Source organism: Trematomus bernacchii, unplaced genomic scaffold, assembly GCF_902827165.1.
Source record: "Trematomus bernacchii unplaced genomic scaffold, fTreBer1.1, whole genome shotgun sequence".
Lineage (NCBI taxonomy): Eukaryota > Metazoa > Chordata > Actinopteri > Perciformes > Nototheniidae > Trematomus > Trematomus bernacchii.
Genome location: NW_022988043.1, coordinates 24736801 through 24760387, shown reverse-complemented (window position 1 = coordinate 24760387; position 23587 = coordinate 24736801). Strand labels below are relative to the sequence as shown.

Below are 23587 nucleotides of genomic sequence, written 5' to 3'. Positions count from 1 at the left end.
AAAATAATGACTTTATGCTAGAGCTAGATTATAAAAAAAACACATTTTCCCTTATGCTTGGTCCTAATTCTCTTCCATTAATATCAGTAAAGTGATCTATGATAACATATATTAAAAATAACTCAACAAACTCAGAAAATAAAACAATGTTGGATGTAACCTTATATTTTATATAACCTATGCTATTGTTATATATTTATTCATGTACAGCACCTTGTTCTGTTGTTTTTTAAATGTGCTATAGAAATAAAGTTGGATTGGATTATAACAGAGAAAGAAGGTTTTTTTTCAAAATGTATAGAATATGACTTATGATGACAACGTTTCTCCTAAAATGTAAACATTTCATGATATGACATTATATTGCAAAACCACAATATATAATACATAATAAATAAATACATTCTCAGATTCTTCCTCTCATAGCATTAAAGGTCTCCTATTATGCTATTTGTAGGCATACATTATGGGTCTCACATATATAAAAATATATAAAAAACATGTCTATGATGTGTTTTGCTCAAAATACCAAACACATCATGCATTTTAGACATCCCTCATATCCCTCTGTTTCAGCCCTGTTAGAGAACTGCTGATTCTGGGTCAGTAGCGGCTGGCCCCGCCCCCTTTTGAGCACGGCAAGGCAAGCAGTGAGGTCTCTTCTCTGCCTGCAAATAGACAGCTAAATGCTGCCGTGATTAAACACCATATCATGTTCCAAACCACTTCAAGGATTATTTCTGAAACAGTATGGAGCTCAAACGCTTTTTCTCTTGCCGGTTTACCACAAGGTGAGTTCCTTTTTTTATTTCCTGCTTTTTTACACATACTCTCTCCAGTACAGGTTAGCTCTGAGTGTTAGCGATGCTTGCTAATGTAAACAAAGACCATATTACGTCCAAAACACGTCGCGCATTGGGGGCACCACAGTCAACATTCATTTGTACACTAATGGCTACAATGTGCTTTGTGTACAGTCCATGAATATAATGGCCTCCTCACCTGATGGACCAGCTGGGCGGCTGTGTCTCTGTGCCTGCTCCAGGGGTCTCTTCATGGGATCCCGGATCAGTCCTGCTCCCCCCGGTCACCTCTGCTTCTGTCAGGGTTGCAGCAGGTGGAGAGCTCTCGGTTGCTTTCGTAGGCATATTGGGATAGCTGCCAGGCTCAAGTGTATCTCCGTCTTCACCATGGCCTCTGGTAAAGTCCTCTGTGCTCAGTTTTTCCAGTTCGGGCATACTGAGAGCCCTGAGCTGCCGCACCCTGCTGCGGGGCAGCTTGCCGTGTTTCCTGCGCAGAACCTGAGGAGTGTGTGGAGCAGCCCTATCTTGAACTCGAGCCTCAGGGCTGTCTTCTGACAGGGAGGCTGTGTTACGGCTCGAATATGGAAGCTCAATATTTATTAATGTAATATTAGATGGAGATTTACCAAGAAAAGGTGAGAAGGGTGTGGTAGGAATAAGATTCTCCACGTAAGGACTTAAACTCCTTTGCCGAGCCCGGCAGTCAATAGAATTAACCACGCCCATATAACCAGCAATCCTTTGGTTAAGAGAGGCTCTATATGCCAGAGCGTAGGACTGAATGTCAGTGCTTTTAGCCGCCGGCCTGTCAAAGTTAGCCAGGTTTTCAAAGGACTTTATCTTATGTCGGACAGAGAAGGGGTTGAAGTCTGCAGACATGGCAGCCTCTGTGGAGAGACTTCGCCTCTCTGGCGTCTTTATGGACAGTCTGGATGACTTTAAGCTCTCACTCAACTCCCCTATAGCAACAGGTTTTGATCCATTACATGTTTCTTTAGTAGAACAAAGTGAATTCAACACTGTGTCACTGACCATGCCGCTTGTTTTGTCTACTGTGGAGTTGGCAGGAGGAAGCATGGCTGCTGATCTGGCATCTCTGTGTCCTGGAGAGCGTTGAGAGTCTTCTGGGGTCACTGTTTCATGGTCTGCTACAACTGGTGCTGATGAACCAGATATGGGGGACAGTCGAACTTCAATAAACGTTCTCTGAGTGGCAGGGGGGGGTGTTTGGATGGGTGCTTTGGAGCCTGAATGGATGTCCTTCTCTTTAGCCAGCTCTTCAGAGTGCAGTGAGCTACCTGAAGACCCAGCTGTCACTTTGGGGAAATCATGGCAGCTGTATATATCAGACTGGGTATATGTCTTTAAAGAGCTGGATATGGATGTTGCTGGTTGTAATTTTGATGAGTGCTTTAAGGGAGCTGGACTTTCACTCTTGGTAGTTTTTTGTAGAGGCTCCTCCTGTGGTTTGATTTTGCTCTTAATACTAAGGCCTTTCAATTTGGGAGCACTAGTGCTTGCTCTGATTTGAGTTTTAAAGTTACTACTGCACACGGGGGGGTCTGAACTATCAAAGCCTTTAAGCCCAGAGGTGTTCTTAAGTACAGACATAGCATGAGGGTATGTTTTACACTCAAACTGCTTTTCTTTGTTTGTCATTGATGCTGGCACAGTTTTATTTGATCTGCATAAACCTGAGGTCTCCAATTCAATTGAAGGTAAATGTGGTGTTTGTGTATTTAAATGTTTAAATAAAACCGAGGTCAGCAAGGCATCTGGATGCAAGTGTTCGACGGTTCCCTGAATGACACTGTGGTTATCTGCTGGGGGGGGGCTGCTGTAAGTGCTGAGTGTCCCAGGACTGGATGCCACACCTGCTTGAACTTTGTCACAAGGTTCAGTGGCACTTCTGATATGGCACTCTGTAGGAGTACTGTTGAATGGTTGGCATGGTGGCTGTGTAGAGGAGGCCCCTAACAGCTGAGAGAGCTGTGAGGACTGGCCTGAGTTGTCTTTGTCTGTCAGAGAGACATCAGCAGAGCCCTGCGGCACATCAAGGGTCTGATCCAGGTTTGTATTTGGACAGCTGGCATGCTGAGAAGTTGAAAACCCCTTTGGTGACAGGCTTACATTACAGAGTCCATCAGTAGCAGGTTGCTGGGCATTGAATGAAAACAACTCCACTTCTTCCTCATCTGAGGAGGGCTCCAGAAGACTCCCACTACTGTCGGCCATCTTACTGACCATTACACTGTCGTCAGTGGTGGACGAATCACTGTCATCTCCTGTGGGGTACATACACTTAGAACCAGCCTCAGGTGGTTCCAGGTGAGATATGTGGTTCTCATGTGTTGTCTCCACAGGAGGCATGGCACCTTGTCCACTTCCTGCTTCTAAGATGCAACAGTCCTGGGGGCTAGACTGTGTTGGGAGCTGAATGATGGCTTCCTGTGACAGGGTGACTGTCTGTGGGCCTGAACAGCAGGATACAGGCTCATCAGGTGATGTTATGTCAGGGAATTTGTTGTGTGTATCACTGCGGGGGCTCACTTCTGATAAAATGTCATCGATATTGGTGATGGGTATTTGAACGTCATGGTCAGTTTGGGCTGTGTGGTTGGAATTCCCTGAATGTTCACTTAATGCTTGTCCTTCGTCAGATGTTCTCTGAACACATCTGGCTGGGTACAGAGTCGGGCCTCCATCACTGCTCCCTGATGACATCATCAAACTGGAAAGGCGATCTACAGCTGGGACCAGAAGTAAAGTAAGGACTTAATGACAGTGAGTAAACGGTTTCGATGTTAAGGTTTTTCTGAAATGGTAAATGGATGGTGCATTTTTGGAAACGCACACACACGAAAAAGAAAAAAAAAAGTATACTAATGATCAGACTAGGTCAATCACAAATGAATAAATAAATATCATGAAATATCAATTAAATCTATCTATCTATCTACTAAATGCATGGGTCATGAGGTTGGTGAGATATGTTGCTGATAAACAAATAAACTGAGGAAAACAGAGAGATCATTTATCAAACATGTTTACCTCTATCAGGGCCGGTTCTGGACAATTTGATGCCCTAGGCGAGATTTTACTTAATTATGAATGTTGTTACATCTAGGCCGAAAATTAGGATGAGCACCAACGGTCACAAATGTTTTTTTCCCTCCCAGAGCTACCAGCGCAGCGCCCCCCCAGATCTGGCACCCTAGGCGACCGCCTATGTCGCCTATGCCAAAAACCGGCCCTGACCTCTATACAGATTCATATTTCTAAACCAGAGCAATAACAAACACAATTCAACTTACAGTCGGGACATTTCTAGTTGGATGAAATCTTTGGCACACCATGTTTCTCTTACCTAGCGATGTATTCAAGCTAAGACGTATAGAACACAGTCACTACATACTATACTACGTTGCATCAGAGGTGTTATATTACGTCAGCAAAGATCACATGGTGCAGTAAATGTCTATGGTTAGGAGAGAGAAATGTATTCAATAATTAGTTCAGAACATTTAGAATACTAGAGACATTGCTGTGGATGTAGTTCTTCTGGTGCTTTTTCTTACATAACACATCATGTTTTGAAAGATGCTTACACTGAACAAACTGAGACGCTGGCTTTAATTCAATCTATTATCTCAACAGATTTCACATAACTGTATTAAGTTAGTTGAAAGCAATAATATTAAGTTGAACCTAATACAGTTATGTGAAATCTGATGACATAATACATTTAATTAAAGTCAACGTTTTCAGTATTTCAGTGCAGGAGAGTAAAGGAAAAACATTTAGCAAAAATAGAGACTCAAAAAGTTTGTCAGAGGATTGATACATTTCTTTTATCAAATATTTGATTTCTATTAAATGAAATACAAGCCTTCAACAAGAATCCCAAACTTCTGGAATTAGTTGATGGATGTTGAAAATGTTTACAAAAATATTTGATTCTAAATCTGCACCCCGAAGAGTAATGACATGGTGATACAACTCTCCACAGCAATGTCTATTCTAAGCTAAATTAAAATTCACACTACTTTACTATAAAACTACAAATAGATAGCATACAGGGAGTTCAACTAGAGGGTAGATATGGTACTGTTACCTAAAGGTAAAATTGTGTATATGATAGTCACCATTGATAGAAAGCCGGGAGCTGGCAGGTTGCTTTGGGGGAGTAAGTGAGGGAGGGTTGATCCTAAATCTTAGGTCGGCATTCGAGGGAAAGAAATGGCGCTCTATTCAAAGCAAACTGAGCAGCATTCTGGTGCTAAAAGCTTGCAAAAACGAAGCGTAATACAAATATAATACATACAAATATACACCACATCACATGCAGGTGCAGGTGCAGGGAAAACAACATTGATGAAAATAATAAGATGTTCTCTGCACATATGTATTTAAAGGGAAATCAATTTAGCTCATCCCCTTTTTACACTCCCAAAAAATGGTCAGCAGATTGTTAAAACTTCAGGTCTTGAAATGCTCCTTTTCCTTTCACCAGGGGGAGGGGCGTGGCAGATTCCTGGTGTGATTGACAGCAGCTGGCAGGCTGAGCAAACATGCTTGCAATGTAGCATACAAGCCATGGATGGAAAGTGTGATGTTAGCATTTTTGCAGAGTAAGGAGCCCTCCAGCCTCTGAGCAGAGGAGATACTGCAGGTGTGTGTACATGCTGTTTAACATGCTGCAGCTGAGCAGCTAGTTACCTATCTAGCTTGCAAACTTTTCCCCATTATCAGTGGGACCATCTGCTGGTGACGGGACATTACTGATTGAGGAAAATTATTTAAAATCAGAGGTGGGAGAATAACTAACTGTATTCTGACAAATCAATTTAAAACCAGGGGGTGCCTTGAATATACAAAATATGTCTTACATTTAAATGTCTGCATCTGGTGGTTTCTGAGTCAAATGATTTAGAGTGTTGATGTAGCAGACCAAAAATATAAAAATTCATGTCATCCATCCATTGGCGACACTCACTTATCCCTGAGTACAACACAATCTCCACTGAGGCGGCAGGCTTGGCCCCTGAGATTACTTTCCACTTTCGAGTGATGAGCGTTTCAAATGATTCATCTAAAATCATGTTTATTGGGAAAGCTGTATGAGACAATGTACCAGTACACTAGCAGACCACATGACGCTGCATTGCATACTTTAGCCAGATTCAACTCTTATTTTTGATAGACTTCCCCCACATCAGGAACACTGCTACTTAAAAAGATCAGAATCAAGTTCTTACCTGAAACCGGTCTCTTAATTTCCAAAGACAGGGTAACTGGAAGGTTGTGCATGAGCTCACAGAGTTCCTCGTAAGTGGAGGAGCGCACCAGTTTCTCTCCAAATGTGACAATCTCATCTCCAGGACACAGCTTGCCTGTAGATTCCTGGATGTACGATTAAAGAAAAGAGATTGAATGTATGTAAGAGTAGCCTTTACATGGTTATTATTTCATTGTAATCAATTTTATTTTAAAATCCAATCTCATGTCTGGTTGTGCTGTTCTCTCATGAGTGAGAGTAGCAAACATGAAGACAACAAGATGCACGGACCCTTTATAGCTCCGTAAACTTATGTTGAAGTTTATGCTGGTAAGGTTTATAAGGACAAAATAATACTTCCCTCTTTTCAAAGTATGCTATTGCATGTGTAACATTGTCATATGTTTTGTCGCTTGTACTGTGTGCTTATGTATGTTTTCACGCCGAATAAACCCGTTAAGAGGAAGCCACTGTGTCTGCCTGTGCTTCGAGGGGATTATAATGTAGCTTGCCACTCTGATCTATATATACAGTGAATTGGACCTGTATGAAGATGAACCCACTCAGACGTACCCTCTCCGCGGCCCCCCCAGGCTTCAGCCCAGCAATAAGAACCTTCAGAGGGGAGGACATGATCTCCAGGTCCAGACCGAAGGACTCGTCCTCGCTCCTCCTCAGGCTGACCGTGTGGATGGTACAAACACCCACCAGCTCGCCGGCATCTCCCTTCTTACAGTGCTGATGGGGGACCAGCCCACCAGCAGTCTTGGGGTTTCTGACCCCCAGTGGGGCAGAGGAAGGGGACTGGGCGGGTGCTATGCCTGGGGGGGGCTCATCAGCTTTAGACCTCTGCTGCTGGGGCGGGCTGGGTGCTTCGATGCTCATCATACTCTTGACTCGTGTGATGGCTTTATGCTCGAGCTTGGGGGAGCGCTTTGACTCCAGCTGCACATCGTCTGGGTTTGTGTAGTTCTCACTACTGATGGTCAAATTACTAAGCGTACAGATTGACCCCCCTGCTTTGCGGATAAGCATGAGGGGTGACTCGGGACCAGGACACTCCGACTTATTGGTGAGAGCTTCCTCACACTGTGAGACACTGCCACAGAGAGGAGTGGTCACCTCAAGGCTTCCACACCTCTGCAGACCCCCATCATCCTCACTATTTCCATTTATATCCAACGATGATGCAGCAATCAAAACTGCTGAATGGCATTTGGAGATGTCAGATGCCTCGGCTTCACTGAAGGGAACAGATGTAGTTTTCCTGTGGAGGAGCGCGGTGCTCCTCGTGGTGATGGAGTCCTCTTCATCACTGAGCACATCCTCAAAGCACATGACCCGCCGCTGACGGAGGAGTGGGCTTCGCACTGAGGAGGGGCTGGAGACAGAGATGGGCTGACACACACCCTCCACATGGTGGTTCAGAGGAGCAGGGGGCTTCTCTGGGGGGGCGGGGTACACACTCTCCACTTCTGTTAGAGAGAGGGTGAATGCTTAGAATAAGATGCAGCTAATGATATCAACAGAAATGAACCAATCGTTTCATTTCCAAATAAAAACAGACAACATGGTTTCACAAAGTATCAGTTCAATGTACTGTACACATTTCTAATATAGACTATGACACACTATGTCTATATGTTCAGTAGATTGCTATACTGGAGAGTATTCAAATGTACTCCTCTGAATATAAGTCTCTCTCTCTCTCTCTCTCTCTCTCTCATCTCTCCTCTCTTCTTCATCTCTCTCTCCTCTCTCTCTCTCTCCTCTCTCTCGCTTCTCCTCCTCTCCCTCTCTCTCTCTCTCCGTCTCTCTCCTCTCGGATCCCTCTCTCTCTCTCTCTCTCGTGCATCATCTCATCTCTCTCCTCGTCAGTCTCTCGTACTCGTCTCTCTCTCCGCTCTCTCTCTCTCTCTCTCTCTCTTGTGATAACCTCTGTAAAGAGCTGTCATATCTGCTCAATCAGGGGGAACAATGCCAAAGTTGACTGCTGCATGAGAGAAAAGTAGATATTATAATGAACTGGGGACTGTTGTACCATGAGGCCGTGAAGAGTTGTCCTCCAGGGAGGTGCTGCAGCTCGGCTGGTGGAGCGCCTCCTCACTGTTGGAGGCCGTCAGCACGGACTCAGACAGGAAGGAGTGGCTGGAGCCGTCCTGGGAGAAGTACTGAGATAACTCTGTCTCTGAGCTGAGAGAGCCCTGCTGCACAGGGTCAGCACAAGAGAAGGACATATCAAGGAAAAGGGAGATCAACATAACCAAATTACGAACTGAATCTATTCAAAAGTATTTATGATTGATGAAAGTAGTAAATGGGTCAGATGTGTCCCGAATACGACAGGAGGGTGAATAAAAGCGTACTCTGCTGGCAGGCTCCAGGAACCTCTTCATGGTCCAGCTGAGGGCCGGGGAGCCGTCCCCCTTCAGCGTGGGGCTGGGGCTCTTACAGGAAGGACCTGCAGACAACAGGAGGGACCGTTACACCCAGATTAGAACAGAAACCCTGAGCCCATCGGAGGCGTGCTGCTGAACTCTCGCTCGTATTGTAACACCGACGAGTAAATCAAAGAAGAGAAAAGACAAACGTAAATGCAGGTGAAGAGATATCAGACCTTGAGACTGAGATGAGGGTCTCTTTTTCATTTTGTCCCTGTTTGTGGATCGGGCTATCATCTGATCCATCTCCTGCTCTGATACCTGAGGAAAGGCAACAGAAGGCTTTATAACAACTGTACGACACTAATTAACACAGAGACGATGCCACCATATGGAAGGATGAATACCAATGTATGTCATTTATACGTATTTGCTATACTGTATACGAATATAGCATGTAAGAAACATGTGGGCGTGTGAAAGTGAGCTCTGTTTTTATTGTTTACAAGGAGAAACTGAAATAAAATGGTCTGACCAAAATTAGAATTTTGTCCAATCAATTATCTTCAAAAGGAACCACTCTCACGCTCCACTTAATCCGGACCTGACCTCGATTAAAAGTCAGTCACAGGACTTGAAAATGGCTTTCCTACTGCCGGAAATGAAGTGCACTGCATCCCGGTTTGTTTTTTTGTACACTTTCATGATCAATCATTATAAAACATATCATATATATTATTCTGAGATGGACCAATCTGCACCATGACTACTTTTACTTTTGGTAATACTAAATAAACTAAGTACTACTACTAAGTACTTAGTATATTTTGATGCTTATACTTTTGCACTTTTACTGGAGTAACCTTTTGAAGGCAGGACTTTTACTTGTAACAGAGTATTCCTACACTCTAGTACTTTTAACTTGACGTAAGTATAAGATCTGAGAACTTTTCCACCTCTGGTGTCTGTATAATTAGAGACATGCGTCCTCTCACCTTGGGGTTGGGGTGCCTGCTGATGATGAGACTGACAGGTCCGGGGCCACACTCACTGAGGATGGCGTAGGCCTCGCTGAGAGCAGCGTGCCGCAGACTGACCGAGTCCACCTCCAGGATCTGATCTCCACGGCTGCACAGAGGAGCACACACACTTCCCTTTACAGCCACAGCCTCAGTGCACACATACTGTACGCACATCATTCATGATCAGTAACTCGTATGATGTTTGGTATCTTTGCATCAAAGCAATTCCACATAAACTTCAGCTGCATCTGTAAATCAGTTTGCAATTCAAAGATGACTCAGTAGTTTTAACCTGAGCCTGCTGTCCATCTTGGCCACAGAACCCAGAGCCAGATTGTGGATGTAGATGCCAGGAGAAGAGTTCTCCAGGGTCAGACAGCAAACTCCAATCCCGAGACCAACAGCAGGCTCTGAAACATCATGATCCAGAAGAGAAAAGCAGTCAACATACACCATATATGCTTACAATACTTTTTGACAACAAGTGCAGCAACTATGCTACGCTGCTGCAAAGTTGGAGCAACAATTGCTATTCTATTCTCTATTCAATTATTACTAATATTAAAGGTGTTGCAGATCCAAACTGCATCACTTGGGTTACCATGAATACACCCAGAAAGTAAGAACAGTCCTCCAGATTGGACACTGTGCCAATGAACAAAAAGTCTCAAAGTGTACAATTCTTTGTGCACGCTATTTTCAGAACATTTTTAACAAATCATCCTCGTGCAAAGTAGTTGGGACAAAATTGGCCATTTGCAAAGGTTGTGGGGACACGTCCCCAGCCTCCCAAGTATAAATGATGCCTATGAACATAACAAAGCCTTGTAAAAAATAATGTCATAGTTTGGTGTGGGAGATCTTCCTTCTGTGATTGATTTGATGTTTGCATCTTTTTCTCTGTACACCAGTTCACTCGTTCATGGTTTCTCCTACCACAGATGATATGCAACTAGTTCTATCTTTCCCCGGTCTGAAACACAGCTAGCTGCATGAATCTCTGGGCCTTGTGGAAGTGCCTTTCGTTCCAGGGAAGGACTTTTCTATCCATGACCTTTCTAAAACATCTGCACCTCTGCTGCCCGACTCAGCGCGGGTTCTGGTCCAGGCTCTTGTCATCTCACGCCTAGGTGAGATGACAAGTGTTCATACCACAGGACAATGTGGTATGTGTTCATTCCCCCATTGGTATGAACACATACCCCCATTGGTATGAACACATACCCCTATTGGTATGAACACATACCAACGGTGAAATAAGCTCCCCATTGACGTCAGCACAGCAGAAACTCATGTGTTTCCACTGCACCTCGGCTAAAATAAAAACCTCTTATTTCTGTATGTAGCACTTACAGTCTACAACCAACAAGTTCATTAGCGTGCAGAATTCTTACTATTCTGAGTTTGTATCTTCAGAGTTGAGCACTTACTGTAAGCTGCTTTGGATAAAATAAAGTGTAATGTAATCTCCAGACAGAAAGTGAAATAAAGGGTTATATCTGAGTCTGAATTTCTCTCAGCTGGTTCTCTGTCATGCCAGCCAACCTTTATTAAGAGTGACCTCCATGATGATACAGTCTTTGGGTCCAGGCCCAGGGCCCCTGTGGCCCTCAGCCTCTTCAAACGCCGGGGGGATCGGAGTGCCCCCCCCGCTGGTGTTGGAGGTGGAGTTGGGTGAGCTGGAGCGGCTGAGCAGGGTGGGGGTGGGGCACGGCGTCAGGCTGGGACTGCGCAGGCGGGTCCGGATGGTCAGGGTCACCACGCCCCTCTTCAGCTGCTGTGGACGAACATGAAGGAAGTTCAGTTTACATAAAAACATGTTTTACTTTACCTTTGGACATAGCTTTGGACAAATACAAAAATTACGTTTTAACCCAAAAAATCTACTAAAAGAGTGTTTTTTTAATTACTGATTGAGGAATTTGTACTAAACAGCTTCTTATTTCCAGTTGCTGCTACTTCATAAGATTCATAATAATAATGTAACAATGAATCAACAAATAATGTATTATGTATTTTATTGTTAAAAAAAGCCTACTTAATGAATCCCTTGGTTAGATTGTGTAGCCACATAATAATCTCATTCTCTATCAGCTGCAACATTAAAGTGAACACATTAATGATTAGTCATGAATTATAATTCAATAACTTCATATTATTCTAAAATGGGCTCTAGTGCAGAATGAGTCATCTTATTTTTTGAAATGTATATACATTTGGATGCTTGTATGTTTGTTATCTTTACAAAGTATTTCTATATTATGGTTTTGCAACAAACTTAAAGGTCTCCTATCATGCAAAATGCACTTTGTGATGTCCTTTATACATAAACATGTGTCCCCGGTGTGTCAGGGAACTCACAAAGTGTCAGAAAATAAAACCCTCTCTCTAAAAACGGGGGTACAACGGAGCTGATCCAGATTTGCTGCCGATATGACGTAATAACGGAAATGTGGGCTGGCTTTACACCCACGGCCCAATCAGAAACATCGCTGCATCAGAAACAATGTGTGACGTGTTTTGGACGTAATATGGTCGGTGTTTACATTACACTCAGAGCTAACCTGTACTGGAGAGAGTATGTGTAAAAAAGCAGGAAATAAAAAGTTTCTCACCTTGTGGTAAACCCGCAAGAGAAAAAGCATTTGAGCTCCATACTGTTTCAGAAATAATCTGAGTATCTTGGTAGAATTTTCTCTTCTGCATGAGCTCTCGTCTCGGCTCTGGTTTATTTTTTTCTTTTTTTTTTTTTTAAAGCTAAGGACCCGGAATCAGCACTTTAGTAACAGGGCTGAAATAGAGGGCTATGAGGCATGGCTAGAATGCATGATCTGTTTGGTATTTTGAGCAAAACACTTCATAGACATGTTATTTATAGACCTATAATATGCCTACAAATAGTATAATAGGAGACCTTTAAGTTCTGGCACCTCTGGATTGAAATAAGGCTCTTCACCAAAAACTTTGATCGAGTTAGTTTACCTGCTGGCACTGTGAGCAAAGAAATACACTGATAAATGAGTCAATGACCTTCTTCTTGAGTCTGAAGCAGAGGTGGGAGAAGTACTCAGGTCTTGTACTTGAGTAAAAGTAGAAGTGCCAGAGTGTAGGAATACTTTGTTACAAGTAAAAGTCCTGATTTCAAAATGTTACTCAAGTAAAAGTACATATGCATAAGCATCACAATTCAAAGTAAAAGTACATATTATGCAGAGTAAATGTACTTAGTTACTTCCCACCTCTGGTCTGAAGATGAACACACACAGTCAGGCCCGTATCCAGGATTTCGTAAATACCGAAGTCCAAAACATGCTAGCCCCCCCGATTTGTTATTTTCATGATCTAGATATCTGTTTTCAAGTCCTGTGGGGGGGGATAATTGATTGATTTCAAACCATGTCAGTGGGCTGCAGCATACATGATATTTGAAAGTGTAATGCATGAGAATCAGTTGATTGTTACCAATAATGATCCACATTATAATCTGGACATGCAGAAGAGACTAACATGCTCTTTGGAAAAGTCATCTCTCTGTCTTCTTTCTGTTCATGACTTTCTCTGTTCTCTACTCATTCCTCATTGTTAACTGTATGCTCCTCCTCACTGTATGCTCCTCCTCACTGTATGCTCCTCCTCATTTGTCGCTCCTGCCAGTCAGTGTATTAAAAACAATTCAGTCATTTAGTTCATTTCACTTTGCAGATAGATAGATAGATAAATAGATAGAGAGATAGATAGATAGATAGATAGAGAGAGAGATAGATAGATAGATAGATAGATAGATAGATAGATAGATAGATAGATAGATAGATAGATAGAGAGAGAGAGAGAGAGAGAGAGAGAGATAGATAGATAGATAGATAGATAGAGAGAGAGATATAGATAGATAGATAGATAGATAGATAGATAGATAGATAGATAGATAGATAGATAGATAGATAGATAGATAGATAGATAGATAGATAGATAGAGAGAGAGAGAGAGAGATAGATAGATAGATAGATAGAGAGATAGATAGATAGATAGATAGATAGATAGATAGATAGATAGATAGAGATAGGGTTATTAAGCCTACATTGTTTGTGTTGAACAGCACATGAACATAATGTAAATGCAACAGAAGGCTGTACCTGCAGTTCCTCTCTGACTTCCATCACTTTGTCTCTTTCTCTCTCCCTGTCCTGTCTCTCCCTTACCAAAGCTGAGCTTGGACAGATAGTATTTTTTATTATATCTGTGTCAGTGAAAAAGAAAACAATAAATGCTATCTCTTCAACCTTTTACTCAAATTATAATGAAAGAAAAGCATTGCAACTTTTGTTAAAAGGTCTGACATTGGATGAATGAAATTAACTTTAGCTCTCTAGCTATTTTATTCATGGGATGTAAACCAAAGTATAGCCTATAGCTGCAATATAAGTTAGTGTGCATGTTGTCGGACGTCCACCGACTAACGTAGAGCGTTCACACAGGATCTGCTGGTCATATGATGTCCTGATGAACAGAAACACAAGCAGCCCGCTGGACTCAGATCTCTAGATACCTCATCACTCCTCCGCTGCTCCGATACAAGTCCGGGCTGCGGTGGTTTGTTGATAAATGAATGTCGTCTTCTTCTGTTTGCTTTAATGTAGGCTACATAGTTATGCAGCGCCCCCACCGCTAGTAAATGGAACTACTACAGATAACCCTGTTAATTATGTGCAGTTATTTCACAACTTTTATTATATACACCTCGAAAAAATTACTTGGTGACCTCAATGGTGGATACGGCCATGCACACAGTTTGAGCTCCTTCAGCTTGTCCTGTGAGATCAAACAGTTCTGAACGTATTGTCCTCATGTGGCTCACCTTGAAGGTCTGGATGGCCTGCTGGTGAGTGAGTCCTTGCAGAGACTCTCCATTCACCTCCAGAACCTCGTCTCCTACAGGGAGGCACACTATTACTCTGAGAAGTGTAAATGTAGATCCCACTATGCATTTGACTTCCTATAAGCTCTCTCAGTTCCTTCCCACAGAATGAAAGTGAATGGTTACCCTCTTTCAGTCGGCCGTCAGCTGCTGCAGCTCCATGAGGAAAGATGGTTTTGACAAATATTCCCATCTGACCTCGTGCTGAGTCCTGCCCTCCGACTATACTGAAGCCCAGGCCCTGCAGAAATCACATTGTTATTCAAGTAAAGAATGACTCACAAAGACACACAAGAGGCGATGTTCATTCATTTTGGTTTTCTGAGAAAAACATTTTTAGCATTACATTTTTGGGTGGTGACACAAGAGAGAAGGGGTAGAGGAACGGATGTCAAGAGGTTTTTATGTCTGTTTTGTACTTTAGATCTTATATATTGTCATGTTATGATATGAAATGTCATGTTTCTTATGTGTATTGTTTCCAGCATAAAATTAATAAAAAATGTTCTGCCCTAAAGACTCACATTTCCTGCTGCTTTTCTAAAACCTTATTGTTTTGAATGTATAGTTGACAGAGGGCATTGCTTTGATCAGTGGTTTGATTGCTTTCTATGAGATTTTGCATTCATTTATCATTACTTAACCTGTTAAACCCCAAGGACCCTCCGAAGGGTCCGAAAATGCTACATCTGCTAGCACCAGTGTGATCTCTGAAGTGTCATTTATGAAACTATTAATGTTCCACACCCAGCTGACGGGAAGAAACTCAGCTAACTGACTATACGAAAAAAAAAAAAATAATAATAATAATAATTCCCACAAGAAGCCTTTCAATGAGCCCTTAGCAAATACGGACTAATGCTATTTCTGCTCATAACTCACAAAAATTATCATTTATAATTATACTTTCTGCACAAACAACACATCATCTGAAAGCTGAGATTCCACAGATTCCATTGGCATAGGTCTCATCACTGCACGGCCAGAACTCACTGAGCTAGCAGCCAGAACATAGCAAATAAACAACATCAGTTGTCAAATCCATGACAATAATTAGCAGGTTAAATTTTACAATAATTTATTTTTTTTTTTTTTTATTTTTTTTTTATGGAATGAATAACTATAGTGATGATTCAATGTTATAAAATGATTTTTACAGTCTGGTACCTGAAAAAGGTCAAATGGCACTGATGGAACCAGATGTGCCCAAATGTGCCCAAAGCTTATTCCGCCTGGAATTTTTTTCCCTAAATATCTCTAAAAAGGTCAATTTTCACTTGTTTTGCCTCAATCTTGATACAGGGTACTTATTATATGTTATAATTTTGATTCCTAAAGTTTTTAGGCTACTAACCCATCATTCAAGGGTGGTTTTCACTATAAGTAATGGTTTTTTGTTAGGCGGAGGTAAGAATTTACACTTTTTTACTATGTTCCATCTGAATTCACTCTGACACAGAAACATCTATATTGATTCTGACACTTCTACATCCATCTCACAGATGTAACCTTGCTTTGAGAAAAAAGATGATTAATTTAACCCTTTTAGAAGTGAAGTTATAGTCATTTGTTCTGGGCATGTCATTTTCGAGCCTGAAACCTGAAAAACAGGCTTGGGGCTTAACAGGATAATAGATACAAACATTCTAACTGATTTCATTATTTAAGTTAGGGCTGCAATGATATTTCAATCAATCCGATTCAAAAGAATACGCTTCTAATTTGATAATCAATTAACTATTTTTTATTCCAAAAGGTCAGAAACTTATCTCATCACTCTATCAAATATGGAGTTGCTGATTTTTACAGATTTGTTTTATATTAAAATGAATAACTGTGGATTTGAACTGGCTCAACAAGGCAATACAGATGTCATTGTGTCACTTTGGGAAACTCTTTTTTTCACTATTACATAGACCAGCGATTAACCCAGAAAAGAACTGGTAGGTTAACTGATAGTTTAACAGTCTCTCCCTACACTACATGAGACCCTTCCTCCGAAAGACAATGCAACGTCAGGAACATGTTTGATTATCTGTGTAATGGATGTAATCAAATGTAATAAAGGGAGGTTGTGGCTCAGTGGTTAGTGCGCTGATCTTCGGATCACGGGGGCACTGGTTCAAACCCCACTGCAGTCAACATTCCGCTGTGTCTTTGGACAAGACACTTCACCCCAAAATGTTCCTGTGGGGACTGCCCACAGTATTGAATGTATGTAAGATATTTGGATAAAAGCGTCTAACAAGTGACATGTAATGTAATAAAAACCACTACAGCACAAATCCGATTATTACTGCAATATAACATCGATGTTATACATTACTTACATTAATCACGGTCTGGTCATCTTATTGGAACGTACCAAACGTACTGTAACACGTATGATCCAAGTTGTATAAGACTTGTACATACATACACTTATAAATAAATGATACAGAGCAATAGTTAAAGTAAACTGGTGCTTCTGTTTCTTACTTCACCATCAGCTTTAAATTATCTCATTTCAGCATTCATATTTTATTGATACTAATACACTACCGTATACATTGTCATATCAATATAGCAGAATTTTACTTTAACTTCTTATGTTTGCATATCTTTTTTTGATCAATTTATTGTATTGTATCTTTTATTGGAAATTGTACTTCTGTACTACTTTTTATTTTATTTTATTCATTTTTGTTCCCTGCACATTCTAACTTTAGCATCTTATGTTTATATACATCATTTCATTATTTTATTTTTGTATCTTTTGTGTTTTCATTCTAAAGCTGTCATAAAAGCCAATACCCCCCCGGGTTGAACAGAGTATTCTGATTCTGTTAAACTGTGAAGAGGTTACTGATAACCTTCTGAGGTGTGATGTTGTCATGTCAATTTCAAAAGAGTACATGAGGTCCTGACAAAACCACATACCCTTTATTAAATACTCTACCCCTTTATATTCTAATGTTTTGTGTCCTGTGTGACACATCCAACTGTTACCAACAGTGGTGTTTAATAATATGCTCACTGTGCATGAGTACAGGCCTGACAGTATGATCCTGATGGTGCAGCACCTTTGTTACATAAGGTTAAGAGAGTGTGTCACCTTGTTTAACATGTATTAATGTCAGGACCCTCACACACACTGTGCTTTTGTCACTGTGCGCTCACATATACATATGCTTCTTAAATGTTCTGTGCTTTATTCATGTCAAAGGAGTGCACTCACCTTGCCCTGGCCTTTCATCAGTACTATGCTGGAGATAATGGACGGCTGGGCCAGTCGCCATGGAGACTCCACTTGAATGGTGCTCAGCGAGCGGGCTGATTTCTTAATGATCTGATATTCCTGACAGGGAGATTCATAAACAAGGCAAAGAGAGTCAGACACATTCACCTTGTAAAAACAGAACGATTGTTTATACCATCATTTGCATTATTCCTTCATACTTGAGTACAGCGTCTGTGTTTTCCTGTTATTCCCCAGCAGTGCTGTCTCTGAAGGGTTGGATGTAGTGTGTGTGTCTCGGTGACCAAACGTAGCTCAGTGCAGTGTGTAGGATCTGAATGTCCATTTACTTATAAACCGCTCATTAACACAGCAGTTATTGCAGAGCACCTTGTCAATGTTGTCATGACAGTCAGGGCTTTGATCTGTGTGTGTGTGTGTGTGTTTTTGTGTTTTGTTCAGCAGGATAATCTCCACCGCTAAGCTAACGGCGGCTAATGTTTGGTGTGATGACGGTCAGTAGTAGTCTCATTTAGGCTCTTGTTAGTGTACTTGACACAAAAGAAGCTACATTCACAACAGGGTTTCCGTTAGCTGTTAATTACCGTTTTTTAGCTGGTAACATTTATAAAAAAACGGTAAATTCAAAACCTGCCGGTCAAAATGTCCGGTAATAATTAGGGATGCTCCGATCAATCGACCGCTGATCGACCGCCGATCGTTATCGGCCGATATTCACTCTTAATAGTTTGATCGTTGCTCTTTATAAAGGCTGATCAGGAGAGCAGGATCTGATCGATATGGACATAAACGCGAGGGAAGTATACGTTAAGCGAGAGAGAGATCAGAGATCAGATCAGCTGCTGAGTCTGACGGAGACACGCAGCTCTGATCACCTGCAGCTCCGCCCGCTGTGACGGACCGGTGAGCAAAACACACACCTCAAGTTAGACCTTACACACTTAACTATTTTATCTACCTCTGGAACAAGCTAAACTGGTTATAAATATGTTTAATCTTCACTGTCGGGGGTCACTCATTACTGGATTAGCGAGCTGCATGAGTCTGATAAAGAAGAGGGAGAGAGGAAAAGAGAGGCTCCGTTTATTTCTCCCGTGTTAATATTCAAAGTTAATGTAAACTTTTGAATAATGTACTTCATCTACTATAAGTAGTTTGTTTGAATGTAATAATGATGTTGTTTGTTGTTTGTGGAAGCGCGTCATTTATTGAAAAATGAATCTGAACTTTTCGATCTGTTACGATTATAAACTGAAGCAATATAAACTCAGTTAATGAGCCCCACTGAGTTTTAAACATCGGCATATATTACCGGTCATAGTCCGGTAATTACCTGCTAACGGAGACCCAGCTACATAATTCTTATTATTATTGTTGAAACATGTTCGGTAAAATAAATTCTTTCCGGACACTTGACCGGCAAGAAAAAATCCTAGCGCAAACCCTGATTCACAAGTGGGGTTTTACTGACGGGCTTTTATGTCGTCCAACAAATCATAAAAATCTCTTCAGTTTGTGTTAATCACATACCTTCATTCTGGTTTACCACATACATTTTCAAAAAGCCATTCACTTCGAGACAAGGATCCGGGAGTGGTACACGCTAAATTATTTCTGGGTTTTATGAGTCATTCCTGCATTGCTCTTTACCGGCTGGTGATATTTTTTGTGCGTTGTCATATTTTATTATTACCATCTGTTTTTTTCATTTGTTAAAATACTGGATGACTTTGTGTCATGCTGCCTTATATTCTCAGTTCTTTGGACGTAAGGGAAAAACAAATCAAAAATGACCTTTATTCCTGAGTTGGGTTTTAGTAGCTATTCAGTTCCTGGAACAATTTGTAAAGATCCAAACCCAACTAACTTTTGTTCTTTGTTGTGTCATCAAATCAAATCAAATCAAGTTTTATTTATAAAGCACATTTAAAAGCAATTTTTGGTCGAGCCAAAGTGCTGTACATGTAATAAAAACACATTACTACAATCACAATAAAAGACAATAAATTACAACAGATATATAAAAAACACAGGGAAAAGTCAGGAGTCGTGCTCCGCTCTAACTAGAAGGCCAGAGAGAAGAAGTGTGTTTTTAGAGTAGATTTAAAAACCCCTAGGGTCTGGGCCGACCTCACATGGAGGGGCAGAGTGTTCCAGAGCCTAGGGCCAGCTGCTGCGAAGGCTCGGTGCCCTCTGGTTTTGAGCCTGGTCTTGGGCACTACCAGCAGCAGCTGGTCAGCAGACCTTAAAGCTCTGGCTGGGGTGTAGCGCTGGAGGAGTTCAGCTATATAGGCCGGAGCCAGCCCATTTAGGGCTTTGAAAACAAATAAAAGGATTTTAAAATCAATTCTGAACCGAACTGGAAGCCAGTGCAGTGAGGCCAGAATTGGGGTGATGTGGTCACGCTTTTTGTGGCCAGTCAGCAAACGTGCAGCAGCGTTTTGGACTAGCTGCAGGCGTTTAATAGAGGCCTGGTCCATACCCACATACAGAGCGTTGCAGTAATCCAGTCTCGAGGTTACAAAGGCGTTAATAACCCTTTCTAAGTCTTTAAAAGATAAATACGACTTGGTTTTGGCCAATAGTCGTATTTAAAAAAAGCAGGATTTGACTACGGTGCTGACCTGCTTGTAGAATTTAAAAGTGCTAGTGAAGGTCACTCCAAGGTTCATGACAGAGCGGAGGATGTTTTTATTGAGAGAGCCCAGAATATCAACCGGAGAGGCTGGAGGTTGGGGTCCAAAAAAGATGACCTCGGTCTTGCTCTCGTTGAGGTTGAGAACGTTTTTGCTCAGCCAGGATTTTATCTCTGTTAAGCAGTCCATCAACTGCTGTAGTGAGTGTTTGACATTTGCTTTTAGAGGCAGATATATCTGTACATCGTCGGCGTAGCAGTGGAAGGGAATATTGTGTTTTGTGAGAATTGACCCTAGGGGCAGTATGTACAGTAAAAAGAGGATGGGGCCCAGAATAGAGCCTTGGGGAACCCCACAGGTAAGAGGGGCTTTGGCAGAGGAGAAGGCACCTAGCTGTACTGAGAAGCTACGGTCTGTCAGGTAGGACCTGAACCATGCAAGGGCAGAGCCTGTGATGCCAGCGGACTGTTCAAGCCGTGACAACAGGATGCTATGGTCCACAGTGTCGAAGGCAGCTGTCAGGTCTAACAGCACCAGGACAGCTGGGCTACCTGAGTCGGCGGCCAGGAGCAGATCATTAAAAACTCTTAAAAGGGCTGTTTCAGTGCTGTGCATAGGTTTGAAGCCAGACTGAAACTTTTCATGGATTCCATGAGTGGTTAAGAACGACTGCAGCTGGGCGTAGACTACTCGCTCCAGGGCTTTTGATAAAAAAGGTAGCTGGGAGATGGGCCTAACATTTGCGAGAATGGATGGGTCGAGATTTTTCTTTTTAAGGAGTGGCTTGACCACGGCATGTTTGAAGGCAGCTGGGACACATCCTGAGCTAAGAGAGGTGTTTAAAAGTAATAAAATACTTGCACCAACTGATTCTAAAACATCTCTGAGAAGGCGAGAGGGAATGCTATCTGAGGTGCAGTTTGTCGGCCGCAGGTGCTTGACTACATCCGAGAGAGAAGAGAGGGATACAGGCTCAAAGTGGTCGAGGACAGCAGGGCACAGAAAAGGAGCAGGATCTGGGGTAGCACTAGTGTGGGCTAGCCTAAGAGCAGATACTTTTTCAATAAAAAATGTAAGAAACTTATCACAGAGAGTAGTTGATGGCACAATAGAAGAAACATCACAGGGATTAATGATCGAGTTGAGGACATTAAAAAGAACCTGAGGTTTATGGCTGTTTTTGGAGATGAACAGAGAAATGTGCTCTGTTTTGGCTGCTTTGACTGCCGTCTGGTAGTCAGAAAGGCAAGCACGAAGGATTTATAGGGAGACATGGAGTTTATCCTTTTTCCATTTTCTCTCTGCACGCCTGCAAGCGCGTCTGAGAGCACGAGTACAGTCATTGAGCCACGGCTCTGAGAGAACTTTGGTGCGTCTAAGTGTAAAAGGAGCAACAGAATCCAGTATTAGGGTACATGTCGAGTCAAACATGGAGATAAGCTCATCAGCACTAAAAACACAGTTCACATCTAATTTACAGATCGGAGAAGCATTAAAAACATCAGAGAACCGTGAGGCAGTCAAGGGGTTAATCGAACGCAGACGACGCGCAGGGGCACGTGATTCGACTCCTGAGGAAGGGATCGAGGTTGTAAACAGGTCATGATAAATAATACAACTAAGGGCACATTGTAAGCTTCGTGTACACACATTAGCACCCTGAGCTGTATGAAGAGCGAGCTGGTGCGTTCACTGACCTGTCTCACTCCAGCACTATCTAGTTGTTGAGGTAAGGAGTGTTTTCGTCGTCCAGGTGGAGGCTTCTCCACCACCTCACAGCTGCTCACCCCGTTCTCCACCAGCAGCTCGTCATCCTCCCCCACCGACTCCAGACGAGTGCCCCCCCCTGAGCCGCAAACACAATCATTTCAGTCCTCTGCACAGAAGTAGCCATGGTACGGTACAAAATACCAATACAGACTCTGGCTAGATTTGACAAGTATGTTCTTGAGATGAAAATGAAAATAAATTATGTAATACATTTTTTTTTTAACCTGTGGACTGTTCTTTTACGTGTTTTAGTTTTAACTGTATTTCAGTGTTATGTATGCGATGGAACATAATCCCTTTATTAGTCCCACAGCAGTGACATTTACAGTGTGACAGCAAAAAGTGGCATAGCAGGTTGAAAAGAAGGCATGCAATGATAAAGAATAAGCACATTTATTAAATTATATTCTATGGACAATCTTGCACCAAAGGTATTGATATTGAAGTGACTGTTATTTTATATATATCGATTGTTGTGTTTTTTTATCTTAATGTGTGCATATGTGTAAATGTGTCTGTTGATTGTGTGTATATACAGTAGGATATACATATTTTATACATATTTTTATACATATCTGTATATTGTATAATTTTATTTTTGCATTCGGGATTGTTGGAAACGTCTTTTCGATCTCTCTGTCTGTACACACAAATTGAAAGATTGACATTAAAGTTGACTTTGATATAGAGAAGAAAAGCACACATTAGTAATACTTGAATAAAATAAAGACAAAAAAAGTACACATCCATGGCTAAAAATGAGGTTACATATTAGGTGTTGAGACATTATGAAAATGTTGGGACATTTAAAACAATGTTTGTTTTTCACACAATGGTGATTATTGCACGGTATTGCAAGAAAAGTGTCTGTATTGCACATTGCAGGTTTATTGCACACGAACACATCCATACATACTATACAGTATACTGTATGTATGAATATTTGTACCAATTTAGATGCAATCTTTCCATTCCAGAAGCACTTTGGTGTTAGTGTGAATCTTTTTTCTGAGAGGTACTGACCCTGGGCTCGACTGCAGATCTTGGTGGTTGTGGGGCTCCAGCAGGACCCTCTGGGGGCCTCTGTCTCACTTTGTCCTTCTACCTTCTCCATGTTAGTCTGTAAGCAGAGAACACTCACAGGTATCAGTTCATCTCTTCTTTAACAACGATAAAGTGTCTGATATCTGTACATCCACAATCAACCAACAGAGCAATACTAATATATATATTTGTCCGTTGATAAACTGTTTACATAAATACAACTGTTTCGTTTGACATCACAACACTTCCATTGTGTACACACATAATATTAGGCGTGACCCCAGATAGCCGACTGCTCTATCTGAGGAGCCTATTCCATAACCAAACAGTCTGTATGAGGCTGATGACAGTCTAAAGATAATGGCTTGGTTTCTCCCATTTATCATGATATATTGTCTATATACTGTATATCGGAATAAATGTTATCCTATTTATAATGATGTTAATACAAATTAAAAAAGAATGCATGTGCTTTTAGTTAATGGCCTTAGTGTGCATGACAA

At 41.6% G+C, this 23587-nt stretch overlaps 1 protein-coding gene across 1 annotated transcript in view; it reads right to left on the bottom strand.

Moving 5' to 3' along the window:
• pdzd2 (PDZ domain containing 2) overlaps positions 1 to 23587 on the bottom strand; it is a 111394-nt gene that overhangs the window by 6818 nt on the left and 80989 nt on the right. The window contains 14 exon segments of the mRNA XM_034118627.1: positions 1003 to 3553; positions 6062 to 6206; positions 6655 to 7556; positions 8123 to 8288; positions 8448 to 8542; positions 8699 to 8783; positions 9458 to 9590; positions 9777 to 9894; positions 11030 to 11261; positions 14337 to 14410; positions 14523 to 14637; positions 17614 to 17733; positions 21968 to 22116; positions 23064 to 23160. Coding sequence (XP_033974518.1) covers positions 1003 to 3553; positions 6062 to 6206; positions 6655 to 7556; positions 8123 to 8288; positions 8448 to 8542; positions 8699 to 8783; positions 9458 to 9590; positions 9777 to 9894; positions 11030 to 11261; positions 14337 to 14410; positions 14523 to 14637; positions 17614 to 17733; positions 21968 to 22116; positions 23064 to 23160 — 4982 coding nt within the window.